Source organism: Selaginella moellendorffii, unplaced genomic scaffold, assembly GCF_000143415.4.
Source record: "Selaginella moellendorffii unplaced genomic scaffold, v1.0 SELMOscaffold_8, whole genome shotgun sequence".
In the NCBI taxonomy this organism is placed as follows: Eukaryota; Viridiplantae; Streptophyta; class Lycopodiopsida; order Selaginellales; family Selaginellaceae; genus Selaginella; species Selaginella moellendorffii.
Genome location: NW_003314269.1, coordinates 2,365,269 through 2,389,398, shown reverse-complemented (window position 1 = coordinate 2,389,398; position 24,130 = coordinate 2,365,269). Strand labels below are relative to the sequence as shown.

Below are 24,130 nucleotides of genomic sequence, written 5' to 3'. Positions count from 1 at the left end.
CAAAACCCCAATATGAAGACTTTGCTGTGGCCTAGCCTGATTCACTCCATGAGACAATCAAAATATGAAGGCATGAAGAATTAAGAGTAACAATTTAACATTTCCTAGTTGTCAGCAAAAAGAAATATCTACTACTATAAGGAGCAAATGCCGAACTTTGTGATCTGGCCAATCGGGGCCGTCCGATGGGGGGTAGGGGTTATTTCTTTAACCACGTGTTAGCGAATAATCACACTGATGTTTGCTCCCGGCCAATGGGAGGTGGCCAAGCCGTGTGTGGCGGGAAAAGAAGGCCTAGCAACACGTGGCACATGCAAAGTGTTGACTGGAGATTGCTGTTCCACAGTGTCACTCCGGGTAGGATCAAGTCCATCGCAGCCCTTGGAGTGTGCTGTGGATCGCAATTTCTTCCGGTAGGTAAGCAAATCCACTCCCAAATTGTTGCTGCTGGCTGGGATTTGAGCTTGATCGTGTCGTGATCCAGCTTGGTTTTGTTTTGTATGTTTTTCTAGGGTTTTTGAGATGGCGAGAGAGCCCCTGCTGCTGCTGCCGATTCGCAATCTAAATCGGAGGCACTGTGTCAATGCTGGTGTCTTTGCTGCTGAGAACCCCATTGCAAGTTGTTATTTGTGAGGAGTTCCATCAAAGCAAGGTATTTGTGGTGCGTAGAATTTGTATGATCTTCATTCTTACTCCACTGCCAGGAAATGGGACGAGGCGATTTAAGCTCTTAAATGCTTTGAAGCACATTCACTCGGCACAGCCTTGCTCACCTGGACGTGAAGCCTGACAACATCTACATCTGCAATTGCCGCCACACGATGGGATGATCCTCCATTCGAGCTCGCAGATCTGAGGTGCCGCACTGCTCCACGAGTTCCCGGGCTGATCAATTGGAACATGCGCCTCACAGATCCCAATTTGGTGGACGAAACATGGTGCTCACAGTGAGGTAGAAAAAATGTAAGTCTTGTGAGAAAACACTGTATCAGGTAACACACATCAATCTGCTCTTTTTTGGCATCACCCAATTGCATCGAAAAGGTTAGTTTTTATGCCTGTCCATACCCCTCAGTAAATATCTTTTGCTTTCTATCTGCCCTAATAATTGATATCCATTTCCAAAAGAAACTGTTGAAAATAATGTCACGCCTTCGACATGTACTGAATGCTATTCGACATAGACATACACATTCCACGTACAATGATAACATTGAAGACACTAACTAGCACTAGCATACATATAGCTTTTACAACAGTAATATTCAAGAGGATACAGAGTATCGACATCAAACAAATCTTAATAATCACAATGAACAGCAGTCAATTTCCAATTCCTATTTGCCCCCTTCACCTCAGATTCGCAACACACTTGCTAGCAATTACCTATATAATGATACATCTGTTTTGATAATGAATATAGGTCCCTTATCATATATTTGTAAGTATTGTCATGCCTCACACTTTGCCGATGAGAACAAGTCTATTTGTTGCCAGAGTGGACAGGTCTACCTGCCTCCAATACTTCCATTACCACCTTTTCTGTATTCTGTATATAACTCACACAAACACTCTAATTTCAAGAGTAATATAAGACAATATAATAGTGCACTTGCTTTCGCGTCTATGGGAGCTAGCATTGATACTTTTACAGGTCATGGTCCATACTGCTATAGAATTCATGGACAAATCTATCACAAAATTATGCCATAACATCCTTCAATACATCAAAATCCAAGCTACAGTCAATTGTACATACTAGACTCCAATGAGGCTACTGATATCAAAAAACAAAACCCTTTTAACATTAACTGTGATTATAATTTACTGTTTCAACTAGATACGATACTTCGACATATTAATCTATATGCACAAGCTTTTAGAATGATGTATGAATTGGAACAGGAAAATATTTTAAGAACTATTATTTCTGATAGCAATTTACGTGGAGTTTATATGCTTATTAAAAATGAAGGCACAGACCATCGTCGATATAATGCTCTATAAACTAATGATGTTGCAATGGTTTTCCAAAGTGAAGATGGTGTGCCACCTTTTGACCATGAAATATGCATTCATCCAAAATCATTAGAACCACAACATATATCTATTTTAAATGCTAATTGTGATCCTATGGTTTATCCATTGCTTTTTCCATATGGAGATAGAGCCTGGAATGACAAGCTTTTTTCTAACAAGCATGTAACACTCCAATATTATGCCTATCATTTGTCCAAAAGAGATTCAACATTATCAACCTCTACAGTTACATATGACTAAATTTTACATGCTGGAAAACTCATCCAACAATATATTGTAGATGCCTATTTTAAAATTGAAAGCAACAATTTACAATACTATAGATCTAATCAAAAAAATATGAGAGTTGATTTTTATACAGGTTTGATGGATTATGTTGTTGGCAAAGCTGCCGATGCAAATGCTCGACCAGGAAAAATTGTTATTTTACCTTCTACTTTTACAGGAAGCCCAAGAGTTATGCAACAAAATTACCAAGATGCTATGGCAATTGTAACAAAACACTTAAAACTTGATATTTTCATAACTTTCACTTGCAACCTTAAATGGCCTGAGATATTACAAAATCTACACCCTAATGAAGGACCTAAAGACCGACCTGATTTAGTTGCTAAGGTTTTTAACATGAAGCTAAAATAGTTTCTCCATGATATTACACAAAATAATATCTTTGGAAGATGTATTGCATTTATATATGTCATTGAGTTCCAAAAAAGAGGTTTGCCACATTGTCATTTCCTAGGCATATTAGATAATGAAAGTAAAATTAAAGACCGTGACACTATTGACCAATATGTACCTAATCCTTTATCAGAGCCCGAACTATTTGAAATAATCATATCATATATGATACATGGTCCATGTGGATTACTAAATCCTCAAAGTCCATGTATGGAAAACAAAAAATGTTCCAAAAACTATCCCAAAAACTTCAATGACAGAACTATATATTGTGTGGATGGGTACCTAGAACATTTTAGGCCAAACAATGGTCACACCTTCCTTAAAAATGATGTTTCAATTGATAACAGATGGATTGTCCCATATAATAAATATTTATGTAAAAAATACAAAGCCCATATAAATATAGAAATATGTGCATCAATTAAAAGTATTAAATATCTTTTTCAATATGTTTATAAAGGATATGATTGTGCAACCATTCAAATCCAAATAGCTACTCAGTCTGAAAACGTATTAAACTGGGATGAAATCACGAATTTTATAAATACCCGATACATTTCAGCACCGAAAGCTGTTTGGAGGATATTTATATTTAAAATGCATGGATGCTCACACTTTATAATACGTCTGCCCATACATCTTCCTGACTTCCAAAATGTGTATTTTACAGAAGGCTTGGAGCACAATGCCTTGCAAAGAGCAACACGTAATGGAACAATGCTAATAAAATGGTTCGAATTTAATATTCATGATCTGAATGCAAAACAATATACCTACATTGAAATAATTTTACGTTATGTTTTCAATAAATCTGCTAATGTATGGCAATGTCGAAAAAAGAAAAAGGTTATTCCTCGACTATACTTAGTATCTCCTCTAAATACTGAGTTGTACCACTTATGTATTATTCTTCTTCATAAAAGAGGAGTGACATCCTTCGACAATATTAAAAAAATTAATGATGTAACTTACCAAAGTTTTCAACAAGCTGCTGTTGCTATGGGTCTTCTTGATAATGATAACGAGTGGTATAATTGTTTACAAGAAACATGCAATTTTTAAATGCCTACACAATTGTGTCAACTCTTTACTTTCATATGTATTTTTTGCAATCCACAAAACCCACTATATCTTTGGGATGTTTTAAGGATCAGCTCTCTGAAGATTTTGGTAGAACAAATATTGTATGCGGATATAAACTTGCTTTAATAGACATTAACTCAAGAATGAAAATACATGGTAAAACAAACCAATCATACAATTTACCTATCCCAATCCTAAATACCTTTATTCAACCAATACCAAATTGCAACTATTCATATATAGAAATTTACCATTATATTAGAAACTTGAATGTTGAACAATTAGCTATATTGAATGAAATTGTTAATATTATCGAGTGCCCAACCGATACCAACCGTTTTATTTTTATTGATGGCTCTGGTGGTATTGGCAAAACATATTTATTAAATACAATGGTAAAATGTTTTGAGTTCTACAATAAAAAGTGGTTTGTATGGCATGGACGGGCATTGCAAGCACACTACTACATAATGAATAAACATCTCATACAACCTTTAAGTTACCAGTTCCAATTAATGGTACATCCGTTTCTGGTTTAACACCTAATAACAGTGCCGGTAGATTTATGAAAGCAATACAAGTGTTTATTTGGGATGGAATTAATATGGTTTATACACTTGCCTTTTCAGCTGTCGACCACTGCCTACGAGACTTGAAACAGAACAATTCTCCATTCAGTGGCATTGTTATTGTTATAAGTGGTGACTTCTGTCAAACATTACCAGTTGTCCCACACAACCATCAAGCACAGATTGTTTCCACATCTATAAGAATGAATAGTCTATGGAATCTATTTAGAAAGTTTCAATTGCAAACAAATATGCGGCTTGGCCCCAAGTTCCCAAACTGGGCAGAATGGCTATTGAAAGTTGGTGATAGAAATAATTACACACAAAACCCTATTTTACCATTTGATTCTATCCTTCTTCCCTCAGAACTCTATTACTAATTTCATATTCCTATGTATTGAAGATATTTCAAATGTTCAAATTGCAGCAAATAGAGCCATTTTAACACTTCTCAATGATGGTACATTCCCAATTAACAACAACATCATCTCTCAATAACCAGGTCCACCTCAAATTTATACTAGCATTGACTCCGTTGATGTTGAACACCCTAAAGATTTCCCAATTGAATTTCTAAACTCTATCACTCCCTTTGGACTACCACCACACAAATTGATACTAGAAGAAGGTTGTATAGTTATTCTTTTGAGAAATATGTCTCCAACAATTGGATTATGCAATGGAACTCGACTAATGGTCAAAAGAACTTTATCTAAAGTTTGGACTGTGAAATAATTACAAGTGAATTTAAAGGTACTAGAACTTTTATCCCACGCATTAACTTAACACCCTCTGATTCAGATGTTCCATTCCATATGTCTCGAAAACAATTTCCTCTTCGTCTTGGATACTGCTTAACAATTTCAAAATGCCAAGGTCAAACATTTGATCATGTAGGCATCTACTTACCCCAGCCAGTCTTTACCCATGCGCAGCTCTATGTTGCACTCTCAAGATGCACATCACCACAACAACTTGCAATTCGAGTTGACACAAGGCCGCTTAATTCCATTCAATTCATCAACATTCACCATCAATACTGTATATAAAGAAGCTTTATATTAACTAACTCCTATGCTACTACACCTTAAAACTTAAAAACAAACTATAATAAACTTTGTTTACTTTTTTACTTTCCCTATGACCCAATGGATAGCAATGGACCGGTGCTAAAAATGAAGGAATGATCTCACAAGGAAATTGTGAAATATGAGCAAATTCTCTCACAAAGATATGTTAATAAGTTTGAGAGGCTTTGCTAAGTACCCAGCATTGGCTGGGCAAATACTAGTCTATAATAATAAGAATGAAGAACCTAAACCCCCGCAGCCGTCTGATCCCAGGCTGGGGGCAGACTCAGAAGCCATGGTTAGTAGGAATATTGGCTCAATGTTGTGGTGGCCAATGTGCGGGATAGACGTGTGGCCGGGAAGGGAAGAGGGCATAGTGACAGGTGTTACACCATGCACTCCTAGGGCTCCAAAAAATTCGTCTGCCACTCATCAATTTGATTGCCAATGGCCCATGGCCGATGTAATTAGAGCAGCAGCGCCATCTCCAGCACTCCAGGTTCCTTTCAGGTTCTTCGATTGTTCTTCAATCGTTCTTCCTTTTTGATTCATTTCTGCGACTGATGGATTGGTTTCTCTCGCATGCAGCAGTTGTTCTAGGCTACGCTTCTCTTTTTTGTTTGTGTTTCAGCCTTTGACTCCAAAAAATTCGTCTGCCACTCATCAATTTGATTGCCAATGGCCCATGGCCGATGTAATTAGAGCAGCAGTGCCATCTCCAGCACTCTAGGTTTCTTTCAAGTTCTTCGATCGTTCTTCCTTTTTTATTCGTTTCTGCAACTGATGGATTGGTTTCTCTCACAGGCAGCAGCTGTTCTAGGCTACGCTTCTCTTTTTCGTTTGAGTTCGACCTTTGATGCCATGGGCAACCGGTAAGATTTTGTATTCTATGATGAGATTTTTTTTCCGTCCGATACTGCTTCCGTCAAATCTAAAATTTAGTTCCAGTTTCTAAGATTCAGAGGGTTGGTTTCAATGATGTGTGCTTATGGGCTTTCTCAGGTGTCTGGGATGCTGTGCCAGGTAACTTGATGCTGGCGTAGGAGCAGCACTTGGGGCTGGAGCTCAAAATTGCAAAGCTTGCTTTGCTAGTAAGTTATGAACATTCAACTTTGTAATATCCAAGCTTGCTACAATTGTGGATCATTACATAGTTGTGAAATTTATATATATCCAATTGTAGTCTGCATTCCTATTCTACATAAACTTCTATACAAACTCAACTAATATATATATATATATATATAGAGATAAGCTTTAAATCTACAATCAAATTGACTGAAAATGCCTTGCCTCCGCCATCTTTTGAGAGCCATGCGACATAGTAAACAATCTAATGGAGATTTAGATGCCTCTGAAACTATGATTAATTATGATACACATATTATAGCTGTTAAAAATAATCATGATAATAATTCTATACACCAAAATATTAATCATGATAATGATTACATATGCCAATCAGTTAGATAGTCAGAAGCATCTGGAACCTTATATGCACGTCATTATGATGATCACATATATCAAGCAATATTAAATCCACCACACCCACCCATGAATACCACACTAGCAAGCCATAGCATTTATAATGACTTTAACATTATAGATTTTAATATTGGTAGTTTATCATTTGTTTGTACTTTTTGTAATGCATTGCATTTTAAAGATGAAAACTCTTCAATGTGTTGCCAGAATAACCAAGTTGTATTACCTCCAATTTCACCTTTACCATTTTGTTTACTTTCACTTTACAAGCAACATAAAAACTCTAACTTTAGAACAAATATTAGACATTACAATAGTGCTCTTGTTTTTGCATCTATGTCTTCTAATATTGATATTGTAAAAGGTCATGGTCCTTATTGCTTTAAAATCCATGGTCAAATATATCATAATATTGTATCAGCACATCCTTCTGAAGGTCAATATCGAACTTATGGACAACTTTATATACTTGATACTGTAGAAGCTACAGATATAAGAAAGCAAAACCCTTTTAATTCAAGCTGTGAAACAAACTTACTTAAATATCTTGATGCTTTGCTTTGTCATGTTAACCTATATGCTCAAGCTTTCAAAATGATGTATGAAATGGAACAAGAAGAAATTCATTCTACTACACTTTCAGGTTATCCTATACGTGGTGTTTACATGTTATTAAAAACTGAAGGAACTAATCCACAACACTATAATGTTCCATGGATAAATGATGTTGTTGTTGTGTTTGTTAATGATGATGGAGAACCGCCACATTGTCGTGAAATTTGTATATATCCAACTGTAAGCAATTCTAAATGTATCTCAACATTTGATTATAATTGTGATCCAATGGTTTACCCATTAATATTTCCTTTTGGTGATAAAGGCTGGCACAAAAATAATTTTAATTCCGGACGTCAAATTACATTACTCCAATATTATGCATACTGTTTATCTATAAGAGACTCAATACACTTTGGTTTTGATCAAATTTTACATGCAGGAAAACTCACACAACAATATATAGTTGATGCATATGTAAAAGTTGAAAGCAATAATTTGAATTACTATCGCACTCATCAGAAACAATTACGAGTTGAAATGTATATTAGTCTTATGGATTATGTTGCAAACCGTGCTACTAATGAAAATATAAATCCAGGCAAGATTGTTATTTTACCTTTAAGTTTTGGGGGTGGCCCTAGAGCAATGCAACAAAATTATCAAGATAGTTACTCATTTTTCAAAGACAGATCTTTTCATTACTTTTACATACAATCCCAAATGGCCAGAAATTTCTAAAAATTTACATCAAATAAAGGCCCTGAGGATCGTCCAGACTTGGTTTTTAGAGTATTTCATATCAAGCTTAAAGAATTTTTGAATGATATTACTAAAAAAACATATTTTTGGAAATTGTATTGCTTTTATATATGTAATTGAATTTTAAAAGAAAGGCCTTCCACATTGTCACTTTCTAAAGATTTTATCTCATGAAAACAAGATTAAACACTGTAATGCTATTGATCAATACATAATGGCATAATTGCTTGATCCTCAAGATGAATTTGAAATTTCTAAGATAGTTACATCTTATATGATACATGGTTCATGTGGACCTTTTTACCCTAATAGTCCTTGCATGGAAAATGGCACTTGCTCAAAAGGTTATCCAAAAAAATTTAATTATGAAACTAGGATATCCAGATTATTATAGACTTGATAATAGCCGCACATTTCTAAAAAATGGGTGCTATATTGATAATCACTGGGTAGTGCCTTATAATAAATACCTTTGTAAAAAATATAATGCTCATATTAATATTGAAATTTGTTCTACTATAAAAAGTATTAAGTATTTATTTCAATATGTCTATAAAGGTTATGATTGTGCAACAATTAAAATCCATTCAGCAACCCAATAACCTGATGAAATCTCAACTTTTTTATATACACATTATGTATCTGCTCCAGAGGCAATATGGAGACTTTTTAAATTTAAAATGCATGGTCGTTCAACCCCTATAATCTGTCTTCCTATCCATCTTCCAAATTTTCAAAACATTTATTTTATAGAAGGTTCTGAAAAAATAGCATTTCAAAGAGCCACTCAAAATGGTACAATGTTAACAAAATAGTTTGAATTAAATATAAATGACCCAAATGCTAAACAATATACATATCTTGAGATCCCTTTATATTATACATTTAACCCTCATACTCATAATTGGCAAATTTGACATACAAGAAATGTCATTCCCCAAATGTATTCTGTGTCGCCATTTAATGTTGAATTATATTATTTACATTTTATTTTACTCCATAAAATAGGTGTTATGTCTTTCAAAGATTTTAAGACAATTAATAATATATATTATAACACATTTCAACAAGTTGCAAATGCAATGGGGCTTATAGCTAATGATATCGAATGGGAAAACTATTTAGAAGATGCCTGCTTTTTTAGAATACCATCACAATTAAGATAATTATTTGTATTACTTTATATCTTTTGCACTCCAAAAGATCGTTACTTCTTATGAGATAAATTTAAGGACTTCCTTTCTGAGGATTTCATGCAAACAAATTCAATTTGTCATTATGAACATACTTTACATAATATAAATATAAAAATGAAAATGCATGGCAAAACTAATCAAAACTACCATCTACCTTTCCCGTCTGAAAATTTTGATGATGAAACTATTGTCAACTCAACACAAATATATCAAAATGTTGAAAAAAATATTCCTCAATTTAATCAAGAACAGTTAAATATTTTTAATGATATTCTTAATGTTATTGATCACCCAATTAAACAAAATTGATACATTTTTATTAATGGCCCTGGTGGTACTGGTAAAACATTTCTTCTTAACACTCTTATAAATATTTTATAGCTGAAAAAAATAAATGTTGTTAGCATAGTTTGGATAGGAATTGCAAGTACTTTACTCTATAATGGCCAAATGTCACACACAACTTTTAAACTTTTTGTTCCAATAAATGAAACATCAACTTCTGCTATAACTGCTAATAGTGAAACAGATATAAGAATCAAAACTACTAACGTATTGTTATGGGATGAAATAAGTATGGTTCACACTCATGCATTCACTACTATTAATTGAGTGTTGCGAAAGCTAAAAAATACATCATTACCTTTTAGTGGCATAATTGTTATCACTAGTGGGGACTTTAAACAAACACTTCCAGTCATTCCACGTGGACATAGAGCATAAATTATTTCAAGTTTTGTAAGAATGAATAAATTATGGAGATTATTTAGAAAATTATCTTTGAAAACAAATATGCAGCTTGCTGAAAGTGATAAATCATGGGCTTAATGGCTTCTCAAAGTTGGAAATGGTGAAAACTTTCAAAATTTACCATCTTTACCTTTTAACTCCATTTTATTACCTCATACACAACTAATTTATTCATTTATTATTGATTTTGTCTACCCTTCAGTACTTGATATTTCAAACTCTTATATTGCAGCCAATCAAGTTATACTTACCCCACTTAACGATGACACATTTGTAATCAACAATACTATTGTCTCTAGATTACAAGGTGATACATATATATCTACAAAAGCATTGATTTTGTTGACACTGAACATCTTGAAAATTTTCCAATAGAATTCCTAAATTTTATCACACCTTCTAGTCTCTCACCACATAAACTCTTTCTCAAACAAAGTGTTGTTTTTATCCTCCTAAGGAATATGTTTCCATCAGCAGGACTATGCAATGGCACATGTCTCATCCTAAAAAATGCACTACCAAATGTTTTAGATTGTGAAATTGTGATGGGGCAATTTAAAGGGACAAGAATTTTTATCCCACGTATCACACTAATACCATCAAATGCAGACATTCCGTTTAAAATGTTCAAAAAACAATTTCCAATTCGTTTAGGCTACTACTTAACAATCTCCAAATGCCAAAGACAAACATTTGACCGAGTTGGAGTTTACTTGCCCCACCCAATTTTCACTCATGGGCAACTTTATGTGGCTTTATCAAGATGCACATCACCACATGGACTTAGAATTAAAGTTCAAAACACCACACACCAAAGCCACTTCCTTCCTCAAGATCTTTTTGTTTTTACAATTCTTATAAAGAGGTTTTATATTAAACCTCTTTGTAAACCACCCAGCATTTGCTAAGCAAGTATTCCTTCTCTAGATATTAGTGCTATGTTAGATTTCCAAAACAAAACAAGCTATAGCACTTATAATGACTTTAACATTATAAATTGTAATGATAAACCTCAATAATAGAAACTTCTTTGCAAACCACCTAGCATTTGCTGGGCAAGTACTCGGTAAAGCATATCCATTATATTAACTTCTTCAATGATGTGCAAAGGGCTTAGGACAAACATGTGTTTGTTTCATACGTGAATTGTCTAATGACACGTGTCACTTTGGCTTATATGAAAACGAAATGGTTCAGTGAATCTGGTCTTATCGATGGCTGAAGTTCTTCCGGTCTTTGTTCTTCCTTCCGAACATCGCCCAGGCCAAGTAAATTCCACGGATGGAATTCCAGTGATTGATCTCAAAGGATGGCACTGGGAGGCTGCGGAATCGCCCCAGGATCGCAGCTACAGGGAGAGCATTGTGCGGCAAATCGGAGACGCTGCACAGGAATGGGGATTTTTCCAGATTGTCAATCACGGGGTCTCGCAGCGTGTGCTGGACGAGGTGGAGTCGTCGGCCAGGGAGTTTTTCGACCTGGATCTCGAGGAGAAGCGCAAGGTGACGAGAACTGCGGATAACGCCATGGGATACTTCGACATGGAGCTCACCAAGAATGTCCGCGACTGGAAGGAGGTCTACGACTACTTGGCCTGCGAGAGAGCCGAAATCGATCCAAAGCAAGTTTTTACGAACAAATGGCCTTCAAATCCTCCGGAATTCAGGTATTTCTCCCTAGAGGTTCTCTATCATCCAGGAATCTGTTTATGCGATTTTGACAGGGATGCTTGCAAGAATTACTCGGCGGCTATGGAGGCGCTAGCTTTCAAGGTCCTGGAGCTCGTCGTTGAGAGCCTCGGAGCTCCCGCCAAGGCCTTGAACGAACACTTCGTGGGAGGATCCACTCGAGTTCGCCTCAATTTCTACCGAAAGTGCCCGTCCCCCGACCTTGTTCTTGGAGTGAGCAGGCACAAAGATGGCTGCGCCCTCACGCTGCTAGCCCAGGACGAGGTTGGGGGGCTCCAAGTGAAATCCAAAAGGAACGATCAGTGGGTCCAAGTGAAAGCTCGCCGGGACGCATTTGCAGTGAACATTGGAGACCTCATCCAGGTAAATTTTCCTTTCTATCACCCCCATCTCTTCCAGAGTTTACCTTTCACAGGTTTGGAGCAACGGCAAGTACCAAAGCATCGAGCATCGTGTGGTGGTCAACTCCACCAGAGACCGCTTCTCTTGCCCGGTCTTCTTTAGTCCAACCTATGCGACCAACGCTGCCCCATTGCCCGACCTGGTCAACGAGAATCATCCAGCTAAGTACAAGCCGGTCAACTGGGCAGAATACTACAAGATGAGGAGGGATGGCAATTTCAAGAACTTGGGCAAGCCAAACGTCCAGATAGATAACTGGGCCATTGACCATTGACCATATAGTCATTGGCCATTACAATAAAAACTATACCGTACTAGAAGTTGACTATCGTTGAATGGAGGAGACCGCTGAACATGCAAAGAGGGGCTTGTCTACAGTAGCGTCACCTCAGGTGAAAACGTTCTTTTCACCCGGCTTAGGACGCTTTTTCATCGATGGTAGGGAATCTTGGTAAGTCCGTTGGAACATGCACAAGACAGCTCGATTCAGTGGCCCAGAAGCAGCAGGAGGCGGGAGCCCTTTGCAAGTGTGAAGTACCAAAACCCACGCCCAAATAAAAAGACCTAGAGCAGCCACATTTTCCCTCGGAGTGGAGAGCTCTCCCAGGGCGCGTGTTCTAGAGCGTCGTGGTGATCGTCTCGTATAGAATCCCTTCTTCTTTCTCTCTTCCACCATGATGATCCAGATGATGTCGGTCGCCGAGCAATCCATCCCGACGCTCTCGCTCCGGCGAAGCTGGCTAGGTCAATCGATTGTGGAGTTTCTTCTTGCTTGTAATTCTCACGGTGTGATTGATCCATCCATGGCTGCCAGGGCCCTTCCAGGACATCGTGGAGGAGGACGGGAGCTTCAAATATTACGCCGATGGCGAGTGGCAGACCTCCTCGTCGCGGCGATCGGTCACAATCTCCAATCCCGCGACGCGGGAAGCGCAGTACAAGGTCCAGGGTGAGTGAGATTTCCAGCCGCGATCGATCGATCGATCGATCGACGCGGCGCGGGCTACATTCTCGTGATTTCTCTTCTTTCTCGCAGCATGCACGCAGGAGGAAGTGAATCGCGCCATTGACAGCGCCAAGGTCGCGCAGCGCGTGTGGGCCAAGACTCCCCTCTGGAAGCGGGCCGAGAAGCTCCACAAGGCGGCGTCGCTGCTCAAGGAGCTCAAGAACCCGATCGCCGAGTGCCTGATCAAGGAGATCGCCAAGCCGGCCAAGGATGCAATGTCGGAGGTATCGCGATCTCGATCATGCATGGCATCTCTCCCCCTCTCTATCTCTTCCCTCTAGTTCTCGAAAATTTCCAGGGTTCTCATCTCAAGATCGATATTTCGATGCGCAGGTCGTCCGCTCCGGCGATCTCATCTCCTACACGGCGGAGGAAGGGATCAGGGTTTTGGCAGAGGGCAAGTTCCTCGTCTCGGACAGCTTCACCGGCAATGACAGGAACAAGCTTTGCCTCGCCTCTAAGGTATCGAGCGATCGATCCACACCGCGGTTTCTCACCGATCTTTGATCCATGCAGATCCCACTGGGTGTCATCTTGGCGATCCCTCCCTTCAACTATCCCGTCAATCTGGCCGTCTCCAAGATCGCGCCCGCGCTCATCGCTGGCAACGCCGTGGTGGTCAAGCCTCCCACGCAAGGCGCCGTCGCCGGCCTCCATGCCATCCACTGCTTCCACCTTGCTGGATTCCCAAAGGGTTTGATCAGCTGCATCACGGGCAAGGGGTCGGAGATTGGGGATTTCCTGACCATGCACTCCGGAGTGAATTGCATCAGGTAAGGATATGTTCTTCTTGATCGTCACCGCGGTGTCACTGATCTTCTCTTTTTCTTGCGCAGTTTTACCGGTGGAGACACTGGCATTGCGATCTCCAAGAAGGCTGGGATGATTCCTCTCCAAATGGAGCTGGGAGGGAAGGATGCGTGCATCGTCTTGGAGGACGCTGATATCGATCTCGCTGCTACCAACATCGTCAAAGGAGGCTTCTCATACAGGCAAGTCCTGGAGTTTCTTTGGATCGAACCTACCATACTCTCGTGTTGTGCAGTGGGCAGCGCTGCACGGCCGTGAAGCTCGTCCTGGTTATGGACTCCGTGGCGGACGAGCTGGTTGCCAAAGTGAACGCCAGGATCGCCAAGCTCACGGTGGGATCACCAGAGGACAACAGCGACATCACGGCAGTGGTGAGCGAGGCGTCCGCCAACTTCATCGAGGATCTCGTCGAGGACGCACGCGAGAAGGGAGCGAGCTTCTGCCAGGATTACAAGCGCAAGGGAAATCTCATCTGGCCGCTCCTGGTCGACCGCGTGACACCCGATATGCGTCTGGCCTGGGAGGAACCATTCGGTCCAGTGATCCCGGTGATCCGGATCAAGTCCGTCGAGGAAGCCATCCACCACTGCAACTCAAGCAACCTCGGCCTCCAGGTAAACCAAAGCTCCAGCATCGATTCTATCAGCGGACAAAGTTCCTCAAAAAGTTCTCACGCTGTTTTCGTTGTTTCTCCAGGGATGTGTCTTCACTCGCGACATCAACAAGGCTATGATTGTGAGTGATGCAATGGAGACCGGGACCGTGCAAATCAACTCCGCCCCAGCTCGGGGGCCCGATCACTTCCCCTTCCAGGTACCACAATCATCGAATTCTATGATCTCTTGGTTCTTATTTTAATGGTTTCGCTACAGGGTCTCAGAGATAGCGGCATTGGATCGCAAGGCGTGACGAACACCATAAACATGATGACCAAGACCAAGACAACGGTCATCAATCTCCCGGGGCCGTCCTATTCCATGGGATGAAAATTTATTTCCTTTGTGATAATGATGAAGTAACGAATAGTTCTCCCCTTTTGAAGGGGAGGGTATAAACCCTAAAAGCAAGCTACTCGCCCGTTCATTTTGAAAATAATAAGAAAGCTCTGGGAAATGCCCATACGTTTGCAAGCTTTGGAGTTACAAGACCATGGAAAATCACAGCAGCGCTTCTTGCTTTTTCAGCTGGAATACCTGCTTTAGAACGTTCTCCACGACCTGGAAACTGGAAATTCAAGCGATCAGAGTTTAGAGATTCTCACTCATACCTTGTCGGGTGTGGAAGCGCCTGATGTGATACCGATTGTCACGGGTCCAGTTGGGAACCAGTTCTCCTTCTCAACAAGCTCTCCATGCTGCAAAATCCAGAGTTTTGAAGTTCATGAGGAGCTGTGAGGAAAGCTAGAAATTCTTACGTTGAGCCTGTAAGCGATTTTGTTTCCGGGACCAATCCGCTCTTCAGTGTCGATCCAGTAAGAGGGGATGTTGTTGATCTCTCCATCTCTTGGAGGTGCGACGTGTTGCTTGAGTTCCAGCCACCGACGACGATAATGAGGTCGAGCTTCTCTTTCACCAGCGTGAACATCGCATCTTGCCGCTCCTATGCAGTGATTTACGATATCATCCGAATTGCAGGACGAAACTTTATACCTGAGTAGCGTCACAAATTGTGTTGACGCTCATGAAGTGATCGTTTGTGTTCTCCACTCCATACTTTTGCATCATCGTTCTTTGGAGTAGCTTCCCTGCAAGAAGAAGGTTTTGATCACGCGAGACACAATGGCTACAAGCTTACCAATATCTTCTGTTTCCCCTTTAAGCATCGTCGTCTGATTCGCAATCCCGACCCTGACGAGATCGTCGTCCGGATCAAAGCCTTTGGAGGTTGCGTATTTAGATTTCTACAAACAAAAAAAAGAAAACCTTGGCTTGTGAGTGAGTAGACTTTCCTTTCAGAGATTTACCTCCAACAGCTCTTCCTTAGTTCCATTGGAGCCATCGAACTTTCCACCGAGAATGTAGTCGCACACGTATGTAGCCTGTAGAGAGAAAATTAAGATCATTTGGCGATTGATGCAACAAATCTAAGGAAGCTATACAAACCTCTTTCATGTTCTTGACGATAATATATTTCCCAGCAAATGAAGCAGTCGCAACAGTCTCCTCGTGAGCATATTTTCCATGGATCACGGAAGTATAGGACGATTTCTTGTGCTTTTCCACCGAGTTCCAAACCTTTCCACAAACACTCGATTTATTCATAGCTCCAACAAGGAAGGGAAAAGAGAATGCAATACCTTTGCTACCCACGGGCATGTAGTGTCGACGATTTGAACTTTTTTTTCAGCGAGGAGCTGCATCTCTTGGACAGTAGCACCAAATGCTGGGAACACAACGACGTCTTTCTCTTTCACCACGCTAAAATCTTTGACTTTGTCCTCCACAGGGATCATCTTAATTTCCATCTCCTCCAGTTTCTAAAGCGGAAAAAGATTATATAGCATGACAATGGAGTTCTAAGTTCATACCTGGTTCACGGTTGGATTGTGAATGATTTCGTTGGTGAGCCAGATATGCTGATCGGGGAACTGTTTATCTCCCCAAGTGTACGAGTTCTCCTTGAGCGACTTAAGCATGTCACCTGACCAGAAATTGAAAACTCTTAGCCAGTGGACCGCAATAGTTGGAAATGCCATAGCAAGGATGAAAGCATTTGAAAGAAAGAAAAAAACAACATCTTTAACCAAGCATCAAATGAAAGATGGCTTGCAAAGTTCACGAAGTTTGGAATACCAAAGCAAGCATCAATCCAGCAAATCGTTGGAGCAAAGCTCGCGAAGTAAGTAGAAAAACCAGGCAAGAAAATCAAAGGAGTATGACCGCAAGAACTCATGCGAAGTGGAAAAACAAGGAATAGATCTTCTTTGCGAGGAAAGTTTCTAGGCGAGCAAAGCTTACTTGTGTTGTATTCTTGGTCCAGCCTCTCGAGCGTCTCCTTCTTGTAGCCAAATCCACTCCGGTTGTAATTGTCGCTCCTCATCAAATTCTTGCGAAAGATCTTGCGAATCAATGTGGCTGTGGCTCCACAGCCACATTGTCGCTCTTGTTCTCCGCCGCCTCGCATCGAATCCCTCTCCCTCGCCCAACACTCACGCTCACAACCCTGTCGCCACAGCCGCTGGACGAGCAGCTGGGCCGCCGCGCAAGCACTAGATTACCCGACACCACGGCTCGACTGGTCGCCATTCTCTCTGGAAATCCTCCGATTCTAGCAGAACACCATCCCTAGCTCGAGATCAATCGATCGATCCCTTCCGAAGGGATCGACGTCTAGTTGCAGCTAGACGTGCAAACGTTCCAACGTGTCTACGTTTAAACGCTGTTTAAAACGTTTTTTTCAGGACAATCTAACGTTTACATGTTAAAGCCTAAAATGATTAAGAAAACACTAATATTTACTAAAGACACTTTAATCTAATATTAAATTTATAAAACCTAACCAAATAATATACAAAAACAAATGAAAAAAGAAGCCATTTTAGTCGTCTTCTAATTCCAAATCATCTTTCATTCCTTCACCGATGCTAAACTCCTCAATTGATTTGGTTCCTCAAAAGCTTCTGTAGATCCAAAACCAGTTCTCCATGCTTGCCACCATAAATTCTGCTGCCCTCCCCCCCTGAACCCTATGTGGCTTGCTGCAACAGATGCCCATTATCGGCATCTGCTGGATCTACTTGCTCGGAATCGAAAAAACTGTTGCAAGGTTTTTTAAGAACCTCATAAGGGATCTCCCTCATTGCCTTGCACGTTTTCACACCTCTTGCCCGAACTCCAGCAAGATGTGCTCACATTCAGTCCGCTCCCCCAGTGTAAATCTCATGACAATATTTACTGCTCTGCTTGTATCACATGCTTTCAGCTCCAGCATTTGCGGCATGAAGAAACCTTTTCTTTTCGCAAATAGTGCAAACGGAGTTTAGAACGGCGTTTTTTAACACGTTTAAAACGTTATGTTTTTTAAGTTTCACACATTTTCTGGCAACTATGTGTAACCCGGTGTGGCAGTAACAAACAGTCAATTCAAACAGTGAGAGACTGATGGATGTCTCATGCGCGCGCTCGAATCGCTCCTCCAAGACCTAAATTTCGAGCAGTCCTTGAATTGAATAGAAATTTTCCCCCGAATGAGTAGCAACCCCAAGTACTAGTCTCTGCTCGCCCTCGATTAAATTAATTAATCGAATTCTAATTAAAAAGGCAGCAAGGTTTGACACAAGACTCATTCACTCGCTCGAGAAGAGATTAGAGTCTCAATCTCAAGCCAAGAGTTTGACTGAGAATGTTGCCAGCGATTGTCCTCGTTCTAACTCTTGTGTTCTTCGTCACGCAATGGATGTGGAGCAAGCGCGCCATCAAGCTCCCACCAGGCCCCAGAGCCTTGCCTCTCATCGGCCACTTCCATCTCCTGGGAAGGATCCCCCAGATCTCACTCTATCACCTCTCCAAGAAGTTTGGACCCCTCATGTACTTGCGCCTGGGATCCGTGCCACTCATTGTGATTTCCAGTCCTGCCATGGCCAGGGAGTTCCTCAAGACCCACGATGCCGCATTCGCTCGCAGGCCACCCAGAGTGGCCGTGGACATTCTTCTGTACAAGTCCAAGAGCTTATCTTATTCTGAGGGTGAGTACCACAAGAACATTAGGAGGATGTGCTCCATGGAGCTCTTCACGGCCAGGAGGGTCACCTACTTCACCAAAATCATCCGGGACGAGCTGTGGGATCTTACTGCCGAGCTCGCCAAGGCTTCCAAGGCGGATCAACCAGTGGCACTGCGAGGCAAGCTGAGATCACTGGGCTTCAATGTCATGACTCGCATCCTCATGAACAAGACTTACTTTGGATCCAAGGCTTCCACCGATGATCCCCATGCGCGGGAATTTGTGGGGGTGATTGACGAGGTGATGAATGCAACCGGGGCGTTCTCCATAGCAGATTACTTCCCCAGTGTCGGCTGGCTCGACTGGAGCATAGCCCGTTGTAGACGAGCTCACCAGAGGATGGATGCGTTCCTGGACAAAGTTCTGAACGAGCAAAGACCCGGAGAAATTCCAGACTTTGTGGAGATGACGAAGGCGCGAGTGGACGGCCCTGAACAGACCCAGTATCTCAAAGCCTTGCTAATGGTAAGTGAAAACTCTTGATTTGTTCGGGCTATCTTTGTTCTCGCATGGTGTTTTCTACTAGGATTTACTGCTTGGTGGCTCCGAGACATCGTCAACCGTGGTGGAATGGGCTATGGCCGAGCTTCTCCACAATCCCGAGTGGATGGAGAAACTCCAAGAAGAGATTGAAAGCGTGGTTGGGCGAGATCGAATGGTGGAAGAGTCGGACTTGGCGAAGCTGGAGCTTGTCAACGCTGTTATCAAGGAGACATTTCGTCTCCATCCCCCGCTGTCGCTGATGATCCCACACACCTCGCCAGAGCCTCGACTAGTTGCGGGCTTTGAGATTCCAGCAAAGGCAACCGTTCTCATCAACACGTACGCCATTGGAAGGGACTCCCAGGCTTGGCCAAACGATCCGGACAAGTTCAAGCCTGGGAGATTTGTTGGTAGCAACATCAACGTCTATGGCCATGACTTTGAGTTGCTTCCCTTTGGATCAGGAAAGCGAGGTTGTCCAGGGCTTCCTCTTGGGTTGCGGAATGTTCAGTTGGTGCTCTCAAACTTGATCCATGGGTTTGACTGGAGATTTCGGGATGGAGCTACAAGGAAGTTGTCCCTGGACAGCGGCCCTGGATATATTAATATTATTGCAGATGCTGTTGTCGCTCAAGTATCACCAAGACTTGAGCAGTGTGCTTTTGACACTCTTGCAGCTTCGTAACTCATATATTAACTTGTACGCCTATGTAACATATAAAGCTAAAATGTAGAAAAAGGGCACGGTTGGAAGTCATCGATTTCGTTTGTTACCTTTGAAGAATTCTACGAATTATTGATTAATATTTATGTCTTTGCATGGGTCCAGCAGCTCACGGAACAGGCTGTTGTTTGCTCCAAATCCATCGTGTGATCAAGAAACACAATAGTTATAACAAGGACAATAGCTCAATGTGACTCTTTATTTTTAATCACTTCTCCATGTCAGATCTTGCTGCCTTTTTAATGCCAAGAAAGCCTTAGAACAATTAAAGTGGTTCCTGCAATTGAGTGGAAAAAATTGTCCTGGCTAAAACTTTACTCTAGAAAGCTTGTAAATTTTATATAGGAGAATATACAATTGAGAGAATCAAAATTGTTTTATCCTTGAAAGCAATGGCCTTGGCATGCCTTGCACAACCATGACACTGGGTCTGCACATGGGTTAACATACTTTGGGTCAAGCATGGAAGTTTCACGTGTCTAAGAAAGATTTCTAGCAAAATTAAGCATGATTTTTAATTAGATAAAGCTAATTAACTAAGAATATGCCACGTGGCAAATTTGTGTGAAGTTAGGGTCGATACATCGAAAATTCCTGGGGCGAGAATGGAGGTCGCCATTGCCTCCTCCGTGTGTCCGGCGATCTCGCCCTGCTCCAGCTCCAAGGTATGGACCGATTGATTGCCGGCATTGCGTGCTAGCGTTGGATCGTGTTGATCTGTCACAGGAGCGCCAGCAGCAGCCGCTTCGGTCGAGCCTGGGGCCTCTCCGGCGATCGACGCTCGTGTCAGGTCAGAAAGTACGTTGAGCTTGACGAGCGAGGATGGAATTCTCTTGATTATGTTCCTTGTCGCAGATTATGGCTGATCCGCGATGGAATTTCCACCGTTCAGTGATCAAGGCAGTGAAGACCGAGGAGCATGTAGCAAGGGAGGATTTGCCTGTTGTGCGAGTCGATCCCCTGCTGGCTCCACACCAGGACCATCTTAAGTACCGATTTTCTCAGTACGAGGGGAGGAAGAAAGCCATCGAGAAGTATGAAGGTGGTCTTGAGAAGTTTTCTTTGGGTAAGCAAGCTCATCTTTTGTCTACTTTTCTTTGCTTGATCCTATTTTTTTTAAGCTTCTAGGCTTTCAGAAGTTTGGATTTAATTACGAGGATGGTTATATAGTCTACCGGGAATGGGCTCCTCCTGCACAGTAAGAAGTAAATCTTTGGTGGCTAAACTCTTTTCCTATAAACTCATGCTTTCTCATTTCAATAGAGCGGCTCAGCTTATTGGGGACTTTAACAACTGGGATGGATGGAGCCACCCGATGGAGAAGGATAAATATGGTGTGTGGTCAGTACGCATACCAGATGTTGATGGGAAGCCCGGAATTCCCCATGGATCCAGAGTTAAATTTCGGATGCAGAGGGGGGATGGCCAGTGGATCGATCGTATACCTGCGTGGATAAAGTATGCGACTGTGGAAGCTGGGAAAATGGGAGCTTCTTACGACGGAATTCTGTGGAATCCACCGGAAGATCAGAGGTATTGATTTCATTCTGTGAATCGGTCTTATGAGTTTCTTGTCCATCAGGTACAAGTTTGAGCATCCACGACCTCCCAAGCCTGTCGTTCCTCGCATATACGAAGCACACGTTGGCATGAGTTCCAAGGAGCCATGTGTAGCGTCCTACATCGACTTTGCAGACAATGTGCTTCCTCGGATCAAGTCAAACAACTACAACACGGTTCAACTGATGGCAGTGATGGAGCACTCTTACTACGCTTCCTTTGGCTACCATGTCACAAATTTCTTCGGTGTGAGCAGCCGCTCGGGAACTCCTGAAGAGTTGAAGTATTTGATCGACAGGGCTCACTCTCTGGGCTTACGGGTGCTGATGGACGTTGTGCACAGCCATGCAAGCAACAACATTAAGGATGGTTTGAACGGATTCGACTTGGGGCAACAAACGCAGGAATCATATTTCCACACAGGGGATCGAGGCTATCACAAGCTCTGGGACAGTCGGCTTTTCAACTACAACAACTGGGAGGTCGAAAGGTTTTTGCTATCGAATTTGCGGTGGTGGCTGGAAGAATACCAGTTTGACGGGTTCCGTTTTGATGGAGTCACTTCTATGCTGTACCATCATCACGGGATACACATGTCATTCTCAGGAAGATATCGAGATTACTTCAGCGAAGCCAGCGATGTGGATGCTGCTGTCTACCTTATGCTCGCCAACGAGCTCGTTCACACTCTTTATCCGGATGCAACGACAATTGCGGAAGATGTCTCGGGAATGCCAACGCTTGGTAGGCCCGTTTCTGAAGGAGGCGTGGGATTTGATTACCGCTTGGCCATGGGAATTCCAGATACCTGGATCAAGCTTCTCAAGGAAGTGGCCGATGAGCATTGGTCAATGGCTGAGATAGCATCAACGCTTTTGAACAGGAGATACACTGAAAAGGCTATCGCCTATGCAGAAAGTCATGACCAGGTAGATAATTTGGGAGCTGCTTTTGGAAAACTTGTTTACGCTTGTGTTTGCAGTCTCTGGTGGGAGACAAAACCTTAGCTTTTATGCTTATGGACAAAGAAATGTACGCAGGAATGTCCGCTTTGCAAGAGCAATCCATCATTATTGAACGAGGGATCGCACTTCATAAGGTATGAGTAGTGATTAGTGATCGTTTATATGAACATCAGTAATTGCAGATGATCCATTTTCTTACAATGGCTCTTGGAGGAGATGGTTATTTGAATTTTATGGGAAATGAGGTACGCTAGTTTGCTTGACTGGCTAATAAATTTATTTGAGCTATTTTGTAGTTCGGACATCCAGAATGGATCGACTTTCCCAGAGAGGGTAACAAGTGGAGCTATGATAAATGCCGACGGCAGTGGGATTTGGTCGACACGGACCATCTTCGATACAAGGTTTGCCGTGACTGTCATTTGCTGTGCGTGTTTTGATTCGCGGCATTCAGTTTATGAACGAATTTGACAAAGCTATGAATGCGCTGGAGGAAAAATATCACTTTCTGACGTTACCTCTAATTGTTTCGAGTACGCACGACAAAGACAAGGTGCAGCTTTCCAAATTCAATCAAAATCTCAACAATTATTTCAGGTCATTGTCTTTGAAAGAGGAGACTTAGTTTTCGTGTTCAACTTCCATCCGGAGACAACCTATGAGGGGTATGTGGCGATTCAACTTGTATGGGATCTCATTTTTTCTGCAGGTATAAGATTGGATGTGATCTTCCCGGAAAGTACAAAATTGCTTTAGACAGTGATGCATTTGACTTTGGTGGCCGCGTCCGGGTAAACTCGTCTTTCTTTTTTCTTTCTTTCATTACATGTTTCAATTCCCTGCCAGGTTGGTCATGACGTGGACCATTTCACCAGTCCCGAAGGCATCCCTGGGAGGCCCGAAACAAACTTCAACAATCGTCCAAGCTCTTTCCTTGTTCTGTCACCAGCTCGGACATGCCAGGTGAATCATTTACTCATTCGCTCACAAAGAGCTTAAAGCCTATCCTCCACCAGGTTTATTTCAAAGTTCCGAAAGACGCCGTCCAATCAGAGGAAGAGAACGAGGATGTAAGCCAGCCAGCGGCAAGCGTCTTGCAGCTTATATCCCAGTCCGCCGCACAAAAGGAGCTTCCATTCAATTTTATGGACGACATCCCTGACTTCTCACAAGACTAAAGGTACGTGATTGATCAGGCGACAACACGGTGTGTGAGCTGGTGCTCTAATCAGCAGGTTGTCAACCACGACTTTCGTTTGGTCGATCGTCCGAGCAAGGGAAGTGACAAACAGGCGGACAGCTTAGGATCCGGACAGTTTAGGATTCGGGTCTCGAACGAGTGAATGTGATGATCTCGTCATCGAAACCATACTCTTCATCCGCCTCACTGTCATCGCCTTGGCTCAAACAGTTGTCCTTCAAATCGCTCAGCTCGACCATCTCTCACGGAGACAAGCTGGTGCTTCTCACACCAGTTCGAAGAAAGCCTTCCCAGAGCGAGAATATTCGGCTTAATCAAATGTTAGCCATTGGATATAGGACCATCCAACGGATGGTATTCATTTAGGGCTCTTGG

The 24,130-nt window shown here is 41.8% G+C and overlaps 4 protein-coding genes and 1 pseudogene across 6 annotated transcripts; 4 read left to right on the top strand and 1 right to left on the bottom strand.

The window, feature by feature from the left end:
- The first annotated feature begins 11,382 nt into the window (after nt 1-11,382).
- On the top strand, nt 11,383-12,624 carry LOC9632122 (probable 2-oxoglutarate-dependent dioxygenase ANS). Its single transcript, XM_002967359.2, has 3 exons — nt 11,383-11,860; nt 11,918-12,245; nt 12,298-12,624. Exons 1-3 carry the CDS (start codon nt 11,409-11,411, stop codon nt 12,556-12,558), a joined length of 1,041 nt encoding a protein of 346 aa, XP_002967405.1. The 5' UTR covers nt 11,383-11,408; the 3' UTR covers nt 12,559-12,624.
- On the top strand, nt 12,620-15,106 carry LOC9635725 (NADP-dependent glyceraldehyde-3-phosphate dehydrogenase). The gene is made up of 9 exons (XM_024672123.1): nt 12,620-12,722; nt 13,099-13,233; nt 13,321-13,514; nt 13,624-13,752; nt 13,807-14,063; nt 14,127-14,282; nt 14,336-14,714; nt 14,797-14,913; nt 14,973-15,106. The coding sequence occupies exons 1-9, from the start codon at nt 12,620-12,622 to the stop codon at nt 15,084-15,086; spliced, it is 1,584 nt and encodes a 527-aa protein (XP_024527891.1). The 3' UTR covers nt 15,087-15,106.
- Nucleotides 15,107-15,153: 47 nt separating this feature from the next.
- On the bottom strand, nt 15,154-17,255 carry LOC9632121 (annotated as a pseudogene).
- A 1,123-nt stretch (nt 17,256-18,378) lies between these two features.
- LOC9632120 (cytochrome P450 CYP736A12) lies at nt 18,379-20,044 on the top strand. Its single transcript, XM_002967357.2, has 2 exons — nt 18,379-19,287; nt 19,349-20,044. The coding sequence occupies exons 1-2, from the start codon at nt 18,442-18,444 to the stop codon at nt 19,988-19,990; spliced, it is 1,488 nt and encodes a 495-aa protein (XP_002967403.2). The 5' UTR covers nt 18,379-18,441; the 3' UTR covers nt 19,991-20,044.
- Nucleotides 20,045-20,609: 565 nt separating this feature from the next.
- On the top strand, nt 20,610-24,090 carry LOC9632119 (1,4-alpha-glucan-branching enzyme, chloroplastic/amyloplastic). 3 transcript variants are annotated; one of them, XM_024671667.1, is made up of 15 exons: nt 20,610-20,694; nt 20,756-20,827; nt 20,885-21,095; nt 21,158-21,227; nt 21,293-21,562; nt 21,612-22,518; nt 22,572-22,688; nt 22,737-22,799; nt 22,851-22,958; nt 23,009-23,107; nt 23,152-23,219; nt 23,264-23,345; nt 23,401-23,517; nt 23,571-23,734; nt 23,790-24,090. In XM_024671667.1, the coding sequence occupies exons 1-14, from the start codon at nt 20,635-20,637 to the stop codon at nt 23,730-23,732; spliced, it is 2,406 nt and encodes an 801-aa protein (XP_024527435.1). In that variant the 5' UTR covers nt 20,610-20,634; the 3' UTR covers nt 23,733-23,734; nt 23,790-24,090. The 3 variants fall into 3 exon arrangements, with proteins under 3 accessions (XP_024527435.1, XP_002967402.2, XP_024527436.1); XM_002967356.2 differs by having other exon boundaries at nt 20,672-20,694; nt 20,756-20,819; XM_024671668.1 differs by lacking the exons at nt 20,610-20,694; nt 20,756-20,827; nt 20,885-21,095 and having other exon boundaries at nt 21,157-21,234.
- The last annotated feature ends 40 nt before the right edge of the window (nt 24,091-24,130 follow it).